General features: G+C 44.3%; 1 protein-coding gene across 1 annotated transcript in view; it reads right to left on the bottom strand.

The window, feature by feature from the left end:
- SEMA5A (semaphorin 5A) overlaps positions 1-12,911 on the bottom strand; it is a 1,054,315-nt gene that overhangs the window by 478,758 nt on the left and 562,646 nt on the right. The window contains 1 exon segment of the mRNA XM_033929716.1: positions 6,091-6,153. Within this exon segment, the coding sequence (XP_033785607.1) occupies positions 6,091-6,153 (63 nt within the window).

Below are 12,911 nucleotides of genomic sequence, written 5' to 3'. Positions count from 1 at the left end.
TCTTATTTTCTATGTGTATTTCCATCTCAAACTATGCACTATTGCATTTAGGTGCTTTTTAACGAAATAATGCATAGCTTAACTGTTGGCATTTTTGAGTGTGTTTGCACACATACTCATACACTGTATATGTCAGTATTATGGTTATTTATAGTCAGGGCCGGATTGAAGGGTAGGCCCAGTAGGCATGTGCCTCAGGCCTAAAAACATAAGGGGAGGGTAAACAAAGCAACTGCCCTGGGCCCCACAGTCCGGGCATTTCTTCCCCTAGTTGGCCCATCTCCCTCCCTTCCCCTCACCTTCGCAGTCATCTTTCCATTTCAAACTCAACATTTTCTTTTTCAGATGGGCCCAGCATCGTCAACCATTGCAAGCGGCTGCTCAGCCCAAAGTTTCCCCTCTGACACAGCTTCTTGTTTCCACCTGGGCGGCTCACGTCAAAGGAGAAGCTTTGGGCCGAGCAGCCGCTTGCAAGAGAAAAGGTTGCCGACTCTGGGGCCTGTCTGAAAAAGAAAATGTTTTTATTTTGAAACAGAAATGCAATCGCGAAGATGAGGGGAAGGGAGGGAGATAGGCCAACAAGGGGATGAGGTTAAGTGGTGATTGAAGTTTGTCTTGTGCCTTCAGGAGCGCGTGGGAAGCAGCACCAGTGGTGGGGAGGTGAGGGGGCAGGATAACTCAATGGAATTGGGCTGGAGGGGGGGGAGAGAGAGAGAGAGAGAGAGAAGGGGGCTAGATATTTGATGTAATCAGGTTGGAGGGAGAGAAAGAGAGAAGGGGTGAAAAAAGAGAGAGAAAATGGCAGATGTTAGATGTCAGTTGGGAGGGGAGAGTGGGGGAAGCAAATGCTGAATGGAAATGGAGAAAGAGAACACATATTGGATGGAAGGAGAGAATAAAGAAAAAGAGCATATGCTGGATGGGGGGGAAGAGGATAGAGTTAGTGAAAGGTGAAGGAAAGGGATGGCAAGCTGTGGGTAGACACAGTGAAAAGAGGAAAATGGAGGACTGGATAGTAAAAAAAGAATTTAATTTAGACAGAGGCAGAAAATAAAGAAGGAAGACCAGGGAAGAAAAGGAAAGGGAAGAGAGAGGCGAAAGAGATGCCAGAGCATGGGGGGAAGGAGGAAGGAGACAGAGATATCAGATCTGAGTGGAGGAAATGAGAAGAGAGAGATGCTAAAAACCACAGGGGGGGGTGAAAGAGAGATGGAAGGAGAGAGATACCATAGGGGAACAGAGGGAAGAAGATGGATGCCAGACCAATGGGGGTGGGGGGTGCAGGAGGAGAGATGGAAGGGGCAAGCAGACAATTTCTGGAAGGGACAGACTGAATAGAAGGAAGATAATGAGGAAAGCAGAAACCAGACGACAAAGGTGGAAAAAATAATCTATTTTATTTCATTTTTTGCTTTAGGATAAAATAGTATTGTAGCTGTGTTGATAAATGTTTATAAATAGAAAATGGAAATAAGATGATCCTTTTATTGGACTAAATTTAATACATTTTTGACTAACCTTCAGAGACCAAATTCTGGGACCCAATGCTCACCACTAGTTACCTGTTCTATTAGTGTGATGGAGTCTTTTGCACAGTTGCGGGAAGAATTTGATCTCCCACCCACTGATTATTTTGCTTATTTGCAAATTCAACATTACATTTCTTCTTTACCCTCTAGTTCTTTGCAGGCTTCTTGCCAAGAGATGCTGTCTATGGCTTTTACCATTGGTTCTCAACTTCCTGTTACCCTTAAATTCCATCATCACCATTTGAAGGATGAGTCCCCCTTGTTTGATCATTCTAAATTGTGGGATGCTTGGGCTCATGACCTTGCAGTAGAGTTGCCTGATGATGTGCTTTTGCAGGCTGTCCATAGGTTGCCTGCCTTTTGCAAATATACCACCTTTTGGGAGCAACATTATAAGCTGATCTTCCGTTTGTATATTTCTCCTAAGAGGGCTCATCTCTCAGGATTTCGTGTGACAGCTGCCTGTCTTAGATGTCAGGCCCCTGAAGCGGGCCTGGGACATATGTTCTGGATTTGCCCTAATATTCAATACTTTTAGAATGCCATTTTTTACTTTTGTAGAGCGCATTTGGAACATTATAATTCAATGCTCACCTCTGTTCTTATTTGGAGCTGCTCCCCATTATTACCCTTGTCAAAGGGGGGCTGCTGCTTTCCTTAAGTGGACTGTCTTTATTGTCTTGAAATGTATCTTGCTGAAATGGCTTGAGGGTGAAGCACCAGATTACTCTATTTGACGATGTCGGATGATTACCCTATTGATGTGGAAATGGAGGGATGTGACGGACTTTTCCTCTCTCCCAGGACACACCTTTCAACGCATTTGGGAACTCTTCTGGACTGCTCTGACTCCCTTGGCTCACAGCCGTTTGCTTAACTGTTGAGCCCATGTTTTTTCTGTATCACCATGTTCCTAGGTATGCCTGTCTCTTTTTGTATTATATCTTTGCTTATGTCGTACTTGGAAGGCGGACCGGGAGGGGGGTTAGGGGGGGATCGTTTGGGGGGTGGGGGTGCTACTTGAAAAGGGGGGGGGGAAGGAGTGGGGGAGGGGTTTTGTACTGTAAAAAGTTGAGCTTGTATGCATTTTGTCTTGTATATTTGCTTGGTTTTCTTGATGAGCTCAATAAAATATATTTGAACATAATGCCTCTGTATCGCTCCATGGTAAGACTTCACCTGGAGTATTGTGTTCAATTCTGGTCTCCTTATCTCAAGAAAGATATAGCAGCACTAGAAAAGGTTCAAAGAAGAGTGACCAAGATGGAACTTATCTCGTATGAGGAAAGACTAAAAAGGTTAGGGCTTTTCAGCTTAGAAAAGAGATGTCTGAGGGGCGATATGATTGACGTCTACATAATCCTGAGTAGTGTTAAATGGGTCAAAGTGGATCGTTTTTTCACTCCATGAAAAATTATAAAGACTAGGGGACACTCAACGTTACAGGGAAATACTTTTAAAACCAATAGGAGGAAATATTTTTTTTCACTCAGAGAATAGTTGTTCTGGAATGCTTTTCTAGAGATTGTAATAACAGCAGATAGCGTAGTTGATTTTAAGAAAGGTTTGGACATTTTCCTGGCGGAAAATTCCATAGTCTGTTTTTGAGAAAGACATGTGGGAAGCCGCTGCTTGCCCTGGATTGGTAACATGGAATTTTGCTACTCCTTGGGTTTTGGCCAGGTATTAGGGACCTGGATTGGCCACAGTGAGAACGGACTACTGGGCTTGATGGACCATTGGTCTGACCCAGTAAGGCAATTCTTATGTTCTTATGTCCATTGGCTCAGTAAAATGAGCTGCTGTTCATGCCCGCAATGAGTTCACGAGGGGGGGAGGGGAGAAGGAAAGAAAACTAGGAAGAGGGCAGATTTTTATGCAGTGTATAAAAATGTGTTAAATAAATGAAGATGCTCAGCATTAAATAAAAGTATATATACTGGGTATGTAATGGGAAATATTTAATCTTGTTTCAATTGTCTTATTATTTTTGCTTTTTCATGTTTTGTTTTAAAAAGGTTTGTTTCAGATTATTGTTTCAGCAATAGTGTATGTGATTCTTCAGTAGTCATTGACATTTCTAAGTACAGTACTCCCCCTATGTTCGCGGGGGTTCCGTTCCAGGAACCCCCGCAAATCTTGAAAAACCACAAATACAGTTTTTCATGGGGGGGACTGGAGAGGGCAGCGGGAGAAGCAGGAGAGAGCAGCCAGAGTGCTGGCAAGTGAAGGAAATCACTCGCTGTATGCTCTGACCGCCTCTTCCTGCACTAAAGTCGGGCCTTACCAATCAGGAGCTGCGTGGACAGGCTGGACAATACTGGTGGGGGGATTCACATCTTTGGATGGTATGCGGGGATCAGTGATCACTGGGGGAGTAAGGAGGGAAGGGGTCATGCCTTAACCCCTCCAGTGGACATCTGGTCAGCTTTTTTAGCATTTAGACGCTTTTAAAACAGGTTTAGCTCCAAACATCTTAAAAAAAAAAAAGCCCAGGGCATTTTTTTAAAGGTTTGATTATCCCTACAGAGTATCTCAAGTCCTAAGCCTGCCCAAAACACACCTCTAACATCCCCCCCCTTTTTTTGTAAATATTTATTAAATTTCCAAACTATCATAGTGCAACCAATTTCAGTATATATAAGTTTACACAAAATGCACATTAAACTTATAAACATTAATGCACAACTATTATATACCTACAGGAAACCCTCCATATATTCCCCAAATGAAATTACAATGCAAAACCCTCTCCCGTCCCATCTACCCTGGATGTGTATGCTGAAGGGTCGATAAAATAAAATTAGTTATCATTCCTTACAAAACTTAGTCAATGGTTCCCAAATTTCTTATACCATCCCTGTTGTACAAACATCGAACGTTCCATTTTAAAACTATAACAGAGAGATTCCCACCAGTAAGTGTAATTTAATCTATCACCCTGCCGCGATTAGTATAGCGGCCACGGCTGCAAGTCTCCCCCTCCCCCTAAATGAACGAGGCAGGAGGGATGCCCAACCCCTCCTGCCGAAAGACCCCCCCCAGGACAATCACGGCAGGAAGGTGCCCAACCCCTCTTCCTGAAAGACCCCCCCCCCCCGACGATTGCGGCAGGTGGGTGCCCAACCCCTCCTGGCGGTAGGCCCCCCATCCCACCATGATAAAAATGGCAGGAGGGTGCCCAACCGCTCCTGCTGGTAGGCCCCCCCACCCTTTTCAGAAGATCACCAGCAGGAGGGTGCCCAATCTCTCCTGCCGGACCCCCCCCCATGAACCCACCATCCCTGAATCCCCCCAATGAAACACCCCAACCCCCCTGCCCCACCAATGAAACACCCCTCCCTGGACCCCTCCCCCCTCCCCGGGCTCACCTAGCAAGTTGACAGGTCCTCACACCGGCCTACCCGCATCCGTCCCAATGAGGCAGGCCCGCCCCTCCCCTGCCCAACCCACAGGAGCCGAGATGGCCCATGCACCTAAGGCCATACCCATAGGAGGGGGCCTTAGCTGCCTGGGTCAATCAGGCCCTAGGCTCCTGTGGGTTGGATAGGGGAGAGGTGGGTCTGCCTCATTTGGATAGAAGTGTGCCTGCTGGCGGCCGGTGCATGTTTATCATGTTACACCATAGAGGTAAAACACAGCATTTAAGAGAAAACACAATAGAACATAGCATAAAATTCAGCAATGCCATTACTGTGTACACAACAGAGATAACATGTGGGCACAAGCACAAAAATGTTTTCCTAGACTATCAACATTCCTTCTTCCTGCTGAAGAACATTTTCACGTGTTAACTAAAAGTTTAACTGCTGAAGATCATATCCTAAACGTTTGAATAGCCATAGGGTTCATTTTTAGAAGCACATCAAACAATATTGTAGTGGAGCATGGGTTATACTCTGAAAAGGAAAAACTTATCAAATTCTCTGAGGAAGTTATGATTTGTGATGCTGGTTAACGCCAATAGCTGTCTTATTTACCGGCACTGTTCTTACTAGCACAGTTATTTTCCGGTCTGAAGCTGAGGACAATACTCTGTGTTGAGCCGGAACGGGGCTTTGCACATCTGCGAATGCTCAAGGTCTTTTCTGGCTCCTTTCTGAGATTCTCAGAGAGGATGGGAACCAGCAGGCCTTAATCAAGCGCAAATGTGCAAGGCCTGGCTCTAGCTCAACACATAGCATTGGCCTCAGCTTCAGACCAGAAAAAAACAGTGCTGGTAAGAACAGTTCTGGTCGGCGGGGGGAGGGACAGATGTTCTGGTCATTGGGTGGGGATGTGATAGCACTGAAGTGTCCATCGGGCAGTGGTGAAAACAAGTGCAGGTTAGTGGGTAGGGAGGTGGTAGGCCTAAAGTGCCGGTTGGGCGGGGTCGGGAACAGAAGTGCTGGTTAGCAAGGGGGGTGGAGATGTAATCTTCGGAGAGAGGGCGGGAGGCATCAAGAAAGATCAAGGCTCGAATATAAACCAAGACCGGGCCATTTTTTTGGACCCATAAATCTCGGTTTATATTCAAGTATATGTATACGATATTTAAAATCTGAATAACACAGGCACTTACCTCTGATTTGCCTTTACTGTAGCAAGCTGTTTTAGTAGCTTCATCACACTGCCATTCTACTGCCTGGAAAACAGTATAAATATAGATAAGCATACCAGAGAAAATGAATACAGTTTACTTTAGTCACATTTTTTATTAAAAGAAAAAGACAAACAATGCAACATAATTGTGTATATGTACACACACACACACACACACACACATATATATATATATATTTATAGATTCAGATATGTGTGCACACAGTAGATATACTCTATAAATATATCCATATATCAATAGCTCTGTCTCCATCTATTTATCTCTGTCTAGATCTGGATTTGATGTAAACACTTTTCATGTATATAGGTGTATTACATAGTAATATAGTAATTCACAGAAAATAAAGACCAAAATGGCCTATCCAGTCTGCCCTGGCTAGAATTGTTCCTGCTGCTCTTATTTATTTATTTTTATAGGTTACCCATTCTATGCCTTTGTTAAGGGCTGTACCTAATGCTTTCTGCTGGTTATGTTATCCAATTTTTTGGAAGTATGAAGGTCATAACTTTTGCTTTCGGTAAAATGCTCTATTACTTTGATTCCATCCTCTTACTTATATTACGATCCACATCTTTTTGAATTCAGTCACCATTTGGGTTTTACGAATGTCAATATACACACATAAGAACATAAGTATTAACATACTGCCTGGAGAGTGACAGCGGTCCGGTATACTGGTCTGCGGCTGCTTTGGTATCACAGCAGAGAAGTGGCAGGGTCAAGCGGTCCTACAGGTTTGGGTGATGTGGTTCTGTTAAGGCTCAGGGAGTCATGGGGTGGTAAGGGAAAAGCATAGGCGGTGGGGTACGTGCTTCCTCCTCTGATTCCCTTTCTTCTCCTACTTCTTCCTTGCAATTTTAGGCAGTTGGGCCCACAGTGCCTCTGGCCAGTGCACCGAACCTTGGAGGGCAGCCTAGAAGTCCTCTGGCCTTGTTGGCATTGACTAGGCTTTGGGAGCCGACATCTACAGTTTTGGGGCATGTGGTCAAGCAGAGGGACTCCATGGCTATCTTGGGATTGCTGGAGTGTGGGGTTAGTTGGAGGGGCAAGGGGAAGGCCGAGGCAGACGGTGCTCGTGACAAGCCTTCTCCAGAGTGGGGAATTTATTTACTGGGGTCTTTTTCATGGTAAGCTCAGGGTAGGGGGATGGCTAGCCCTCTGAATTATGGGGTAGCTTTTGACATTTGATGCTAAGGTGTGGGACATATCTCAGCTTTTCTAGAGATGGGTGCAAACCTGTGGTGAAGTAGATTTTCAATATCCGGTGTTGAGAACTTCTGTTTGTCACAGGGGACTCCGGGCATCCTTTATGGGCTCCTGCACATGGATTCCAAGCTGGCTGGTGCTCTCCCATGGAGGGCGACTGTGCAGCAGGGGTTGTGGAGTCTGGTGCCCTTCCCACTGTTTTACAGGCAGTCAATGTAGGTGCCTTCGGATGCAGGGTGGGCCAGGACCGGTGAGGAAAAATCAATGAGTCCATGTGGTTTGTCTTCCCGTCTGACAGTTTGGGCTTACCCATTGGCCTGGCAGGTCCTCCCTTTCGGGAACTTAGGTGAAGGGTGAGGTGCCCATTATGGTTCAAAGGGTTGCTCTTCAGCTTGGGCTTTGGTGGTACGACATTGTAGGAATCGCTGTATCGCTAGGGCATGGATTTGGGGGATGTTTTGGGTTTCTTATTGGTGCGTCATCAGGAATATTCGGGGCGAGATGTGTCTTTGGAGCTTCTTTGGCCTGTGGTCTAGGCCACATTGAGTTTGGAGATCAGCAGAGGTCTGGTGTTGAAGGCTGGGGTTTGCCCTTGGGCTGTTCCCTTGCTTGTGTTTGCTTTGTGCTGTCAGCATCATCCTGCGGTGGGTGATTGTCAGGTAGGGTGGGTGGGATTCTCTCATGCAGTACTTGTCTGACCTCCCACTTAGAGGCTTTCCGGACACCAATGGGCAAGGAGTGGTGGTGCCGGCAGATTAAGCTTACTGGTATCCTTTCCTGGTAGGATTTCGGTTTAGGGTGCGGTCCTATCGAAATTTGAAATGGTACTTTCTGGATGTGGTCATGGTCCGGGTTTTCAGACCATGTGATTGGGCGAGTGGGGGGCAGCCGCGGGGCCTGGGATCTTTGGGAGCCACCCCAAATGTTACCTTGCTCATGATGTTTTCATTAGTGGTGGCGAGGGGGTTGGGAAGAGATAAGTGGCGGGATAGGTGGATATTATTTTGGTATGATAACAGGTATGATACTCAAGGTGGTGTATAAGCTGGTAGCAAAAATGCCTGCAGGTGTACACTCTGATTGGGGATCTGGTGTTGTGCTTCTCTAACCTTGTCCCATCTGTTAAGCGTAACAGTTGCTAGATATCCCTGCTGGTGTTGTGGATGCCTTCTCTCTTTCCATAGTTTGCAGTTTCACCATCTGGAGCCTGGAGCCATGGATTGGGGATGCTGAGTCATTATTGGGGGCTTGTATCGGCACAGTCGGGGAGATACTTCCAGTGCAGCACCCCCCAGGGTCTCACTGTGGCACAGGATTTTTCCGAGCAGGGCGGTTTTGCTGACAATATGGGGTGGGGCTGGTCCCCTGGGTCTGTGTCAGATGCCTGGTTGGTGTAATGCTGGATTCTATATTTTTGTATGGGAGTTTCCCGGAAATGCAATAGCGGGTTGGTTGGTCAGTTTCTTCTGTGAGGCTCAGGGTGGGGGCAGCCCATCCTTGTGGATTTTCATTGGGCAGAATTCCGGCTGTCATGGGAGGGTGGGCCCATGGCAGTCGGCTTGAGGAAGGCCTATCACTCATAAAACCTTGGTGTACTCGCTCCTTGTTCTTGCTTCCCCAGCCATCTTTCCTTTCTGGGGAGATTGTATGTCATAGTTTTTCTCTGGCACTCCTCGGCCCTCTCAGGATGGGTGAAAAGCTCCTTCATTCTTCTCATGCATGCCATTCCAGCGGTCACTGTTACCGCCCTGAATGGGGCAGGGACTAATCTGGGGGTTCCGGGGGCTAAATATTAGGACTGCTTGGGCCAGGGTCAGTCTGTGCGGTTGTATCAGGTGCCCAGGCAATGTCCCTTGGCCGGAGTCCTTGCTGACTGCTGCCTTGGCATTCAACAACCTGGTGGTTATCTCTTTGATGATTCGCAGTGACAAATCCCCTCTCACTGGCTGTCAGTTGGACCATACAACTGAAGGCCTTGTGGTTGGGTGGAGTGGAGCCTCCAGGTTCGGATTCCGCTCATTCTGCATTGGGGCAGTTATCAGTGCAGGGTTATTGGGTTTTCAAATGCATGTATACGGAGTTTGGGGAGATGGGCCTCAGCGGCTTACTGGGGGTTACATTCGTTGGGGTGGGACGGGGTAAGTGTCAGGGGTTGCAGTTGCCTGAATGGGGCGGGGTGGAGTATTGGAATATTTTGGGGTGCCTTGGGGGAGGTGGGAGTTTGGATGATTGAGGGTGTACCGGGGAGCATGTCCTCTTGTTGTTTTGGTGTTGGTAGCTCCTAGTTTGTCTGCAGATGTGCTGCTAACCATTTCTAGTTCCTTTGCCTGTTTCCTTCCTGGTTTCTCACCCTGTTTTGCTTGCTGCTGTGTTGTGAGCACCTTTCCTACGGCTAGTGTGGCTCACGTACATTCATCCAGAGTTGAAGAGTGCAGCACCCTGCCCAGGCGGTTGGCATTTGGGCTGGGTACAATTGTGGGTGGATGTTTCCTAGTGAGGACTGGGTGGCTCAATCTGTTCTCAGCTCTAGCTTCTCCTGTGCTACTCGTGTTCTCGCGCGCCTGGTTCCCCAACATTTTGCATATTCTTTTGGGATTGCAGGCTTTGGCTCCTGGACTAGGTTTGGGCTGCTTGATGCAGTATAAGAAGAATAAATCAGTGGACAGGCAAAGTACAATTTGTATATACCTTCTTCAGAACTACGGTAAATGGGTGACGTGCTTTCATCATGAATAAACCACAGACGTAACAGAAACTATCTGGATGATTAGTACAATGTCTTGGCATGATAAAGACTGATATTAATCACCGTCTGTAGCATTAAAAAAAAAAACCCTCCTTATACGTTTATCCTATAAACGCATGATATATCGCCCAATTAACATTTATAATTATATATAATGAGCCTCATTACAAAAATGTTACGTGCCAGTAAAAAACTAAACACAGATTTGAAATCAGCATGAAAAATACAACAAAACCCACCCAACATTTGCTCTGATGAAAATTATTATTGTTTTTTTTTATATACCGCCTATCAAGGTTATCTAAGCGGTTCTACAATCAGGTACTCAAGCATTTTCCCTCTCTGTCCGGGTGGGCTCACAATCTATCTAACCTGTGTAAACAATGTATATTATGTGTAATCAATGTATATTATTATCTCAATTTTTGAGTTAAAATAATTTTCATTTTAAGGTGCCCTAACAAATTAATGTGTGTTAAATGCCATGTAGCTCATAGATGTAGATAGATAGCATGTAGATAAATGCTGCACCATGCAACCACAAATCAATAAAACAATACAGAAATCATTCGCAGTTATGAGAATCTTAAGACAAGTTCGAAAATTCTTCAATAGTATAATCCCTAGTCCTAGGTCTCTTAGACTATTGCAATATTCTCTACCTCTCCTGATAAATGATAAAACAACTACAAATAATCCAAAACACAGCACTGAGACTTATATATTCATTGAGGAAACACGACCACATCACAGAGGCATACCTCGACTCACACTGGCTTCCAATTCCAGCAAGAATACTATTCAAATTCTACTGTCTACTATTTAAAACAATTTATTTTGGATTTCTGGAAATCAATATGGGGCCAAATAAATAGTTTATTGGAGAATCCGGTGGCCCTATCATATGATACTATTTTATTTGACATGTCAATGAGGGCAAAGAGTCAAATATCCTCAAAAAATAATAAGCTCTTGCTAATTATGACTGGAGTCACCATTCAACAGATTACATTTAATTGGAAGAATTGGAGTAGATTAAACTTTAATTTCTGGAACTCTTTGTGTCATATATATAAGATGGAAAAAATATTAGCCATACAGAAAGGACATTTTAATAAATTCAAGGATGTTTGGGGACCATTAACAGATTATTGTAACGAGTAAATAACATTTTCCCCTTAATTATACAATTGCAAATGAGAGGGTGGGGGTGGGGGGGTTTCTGATCTTATATTAATTGTTTGGATTAGTAGAAAAGAATATATTATATGATATACGTGATTATATATGATATGGAAAGGGTGGGAGGGGGGGATAAATGTCATTAATTTAAAATGATTGTAACGGAAATTCAAGTGATGTTTGTAAGTTTAAATGTTATTTCCGATTACACTTGTTGTAAGTTGTAAAAATGAATAAAGAATTTAAAACCATAAACAGTGACAGCCCAACCTTATTTATTTATTTATTTAATTTTCTATATTGTTCTCCCAGGAGAGCTCAGAACGGTTTACATGAATTTATTCAGGTACTCAAGCATTTTTCCCTGTCTGTCCCGGCGGGCTCACAATCTAGCTAATGTACCTGGGGCAATGGGGGGATTAAGTGACTTGCCCAGGGTCACAAGGAGCAGCGTGGGTTTGAACCCACAATCCCAGGGTGCTGAGGCTGTAGCTTTAACCACTGCACCACAACCTACCTGAACAACCGTCTCATCCAAATTACATCAACTAGACACAGGAAAACCCACATTCCATTCATGCACCCTCCAAAGAAGTCAAATGGAAAAAACTATATGATGGCCTTCTAGCCACACAAGCAGCAAAACTCGACAACCAAATCTCCAATCTACTACTTATGAGTTTGACCCCAGACTACAAATCATTCAGAAAAGAAGTAAAGATGCTACTTTTCAAGAAATTCCTGCAAACGACTTAATACCACTAGCTCCTTCCCACTTCCTAATACCTTCCTGATTCCCCAAAGCAACCTCATCTACTCTTTATCTTCTCTAGAAATTACCAGATATCTTCTTCTTGTAATACATTTTTTGTAATTCTTTTGTAATCCGTTTTGAACCGCAAGGCAATGGCGGAATAGAAATCTGTAATGTAATGTATATGTGCAGTGTATTTTTTTAAAAAATTTTAATTCTTGACCTCTCAGACCAGTAATATTTATAAAAGAACATACAGCAATTAGCTAAAGAAAATGAACACATGAAGATGACGCCACATATCAGAGCTTCAAACTGTTTCCTTTTACTTGACACCAACTGCACAGTAAGGTTCCCGTGTTTTGCTTTTCTAAAGGACAGGAAGTAGGTGTCCCTTCAAGACAACAATCACTGTCTCATTTCTTCTTTTGCAAAGACTTTCTTTTCTCTGTCAAATTATATTTCCACATCAGCAGGGAGCCACTGCAAACTTCTAAAGCATTCTGGATGAATGATTCACCCAGCGACCCTGTTTGAATCAAACTACAGCAAACTCATCCTCCATTCAGCCCTGAACACACAGGCACACATATACATTACAAATCATGTGAGAAGGACAGAGCTTATCACCTTTCATTCTTTTGCTCAAAAATACAACTTGACCTTTGTGTAGCCCATACTAATTGTGCACCATGAAAAAGTCCAAAACAGAGTCCTGGTAGTGGAGTCAAGCTTGCAGGAAATATAGCATTATATATGTTCCTATCCACTTTGTTGTAATTTAGTACAAGATAAATTAAACTCTTCAAGGGCCTTAAAACAAATGTCCATCAAATCCAATCCTGTTAGTGGTGTATGTTTTTGTTTCTCACTCGAGATACAATCAGTAGC

Source organism: Geotrypetes seraphini, chromosome 2, assembly GCF_902459505.1.
Source record: "Geotrypetes seraphini chromosome 2, aGeoSer1.1, whole genome shotgun sequence".
In the NCBI taxonomy this organism is placed as follows: Eukaryota; Metazoa; Chordata; class Amphibia; order Gymnophiona; family Dermophiidae; genus Geotrypetes; species Geotrypetes seraphini.
This window is presented reverse-complemented; position numbering and strand designations above follow the sequence as displayed.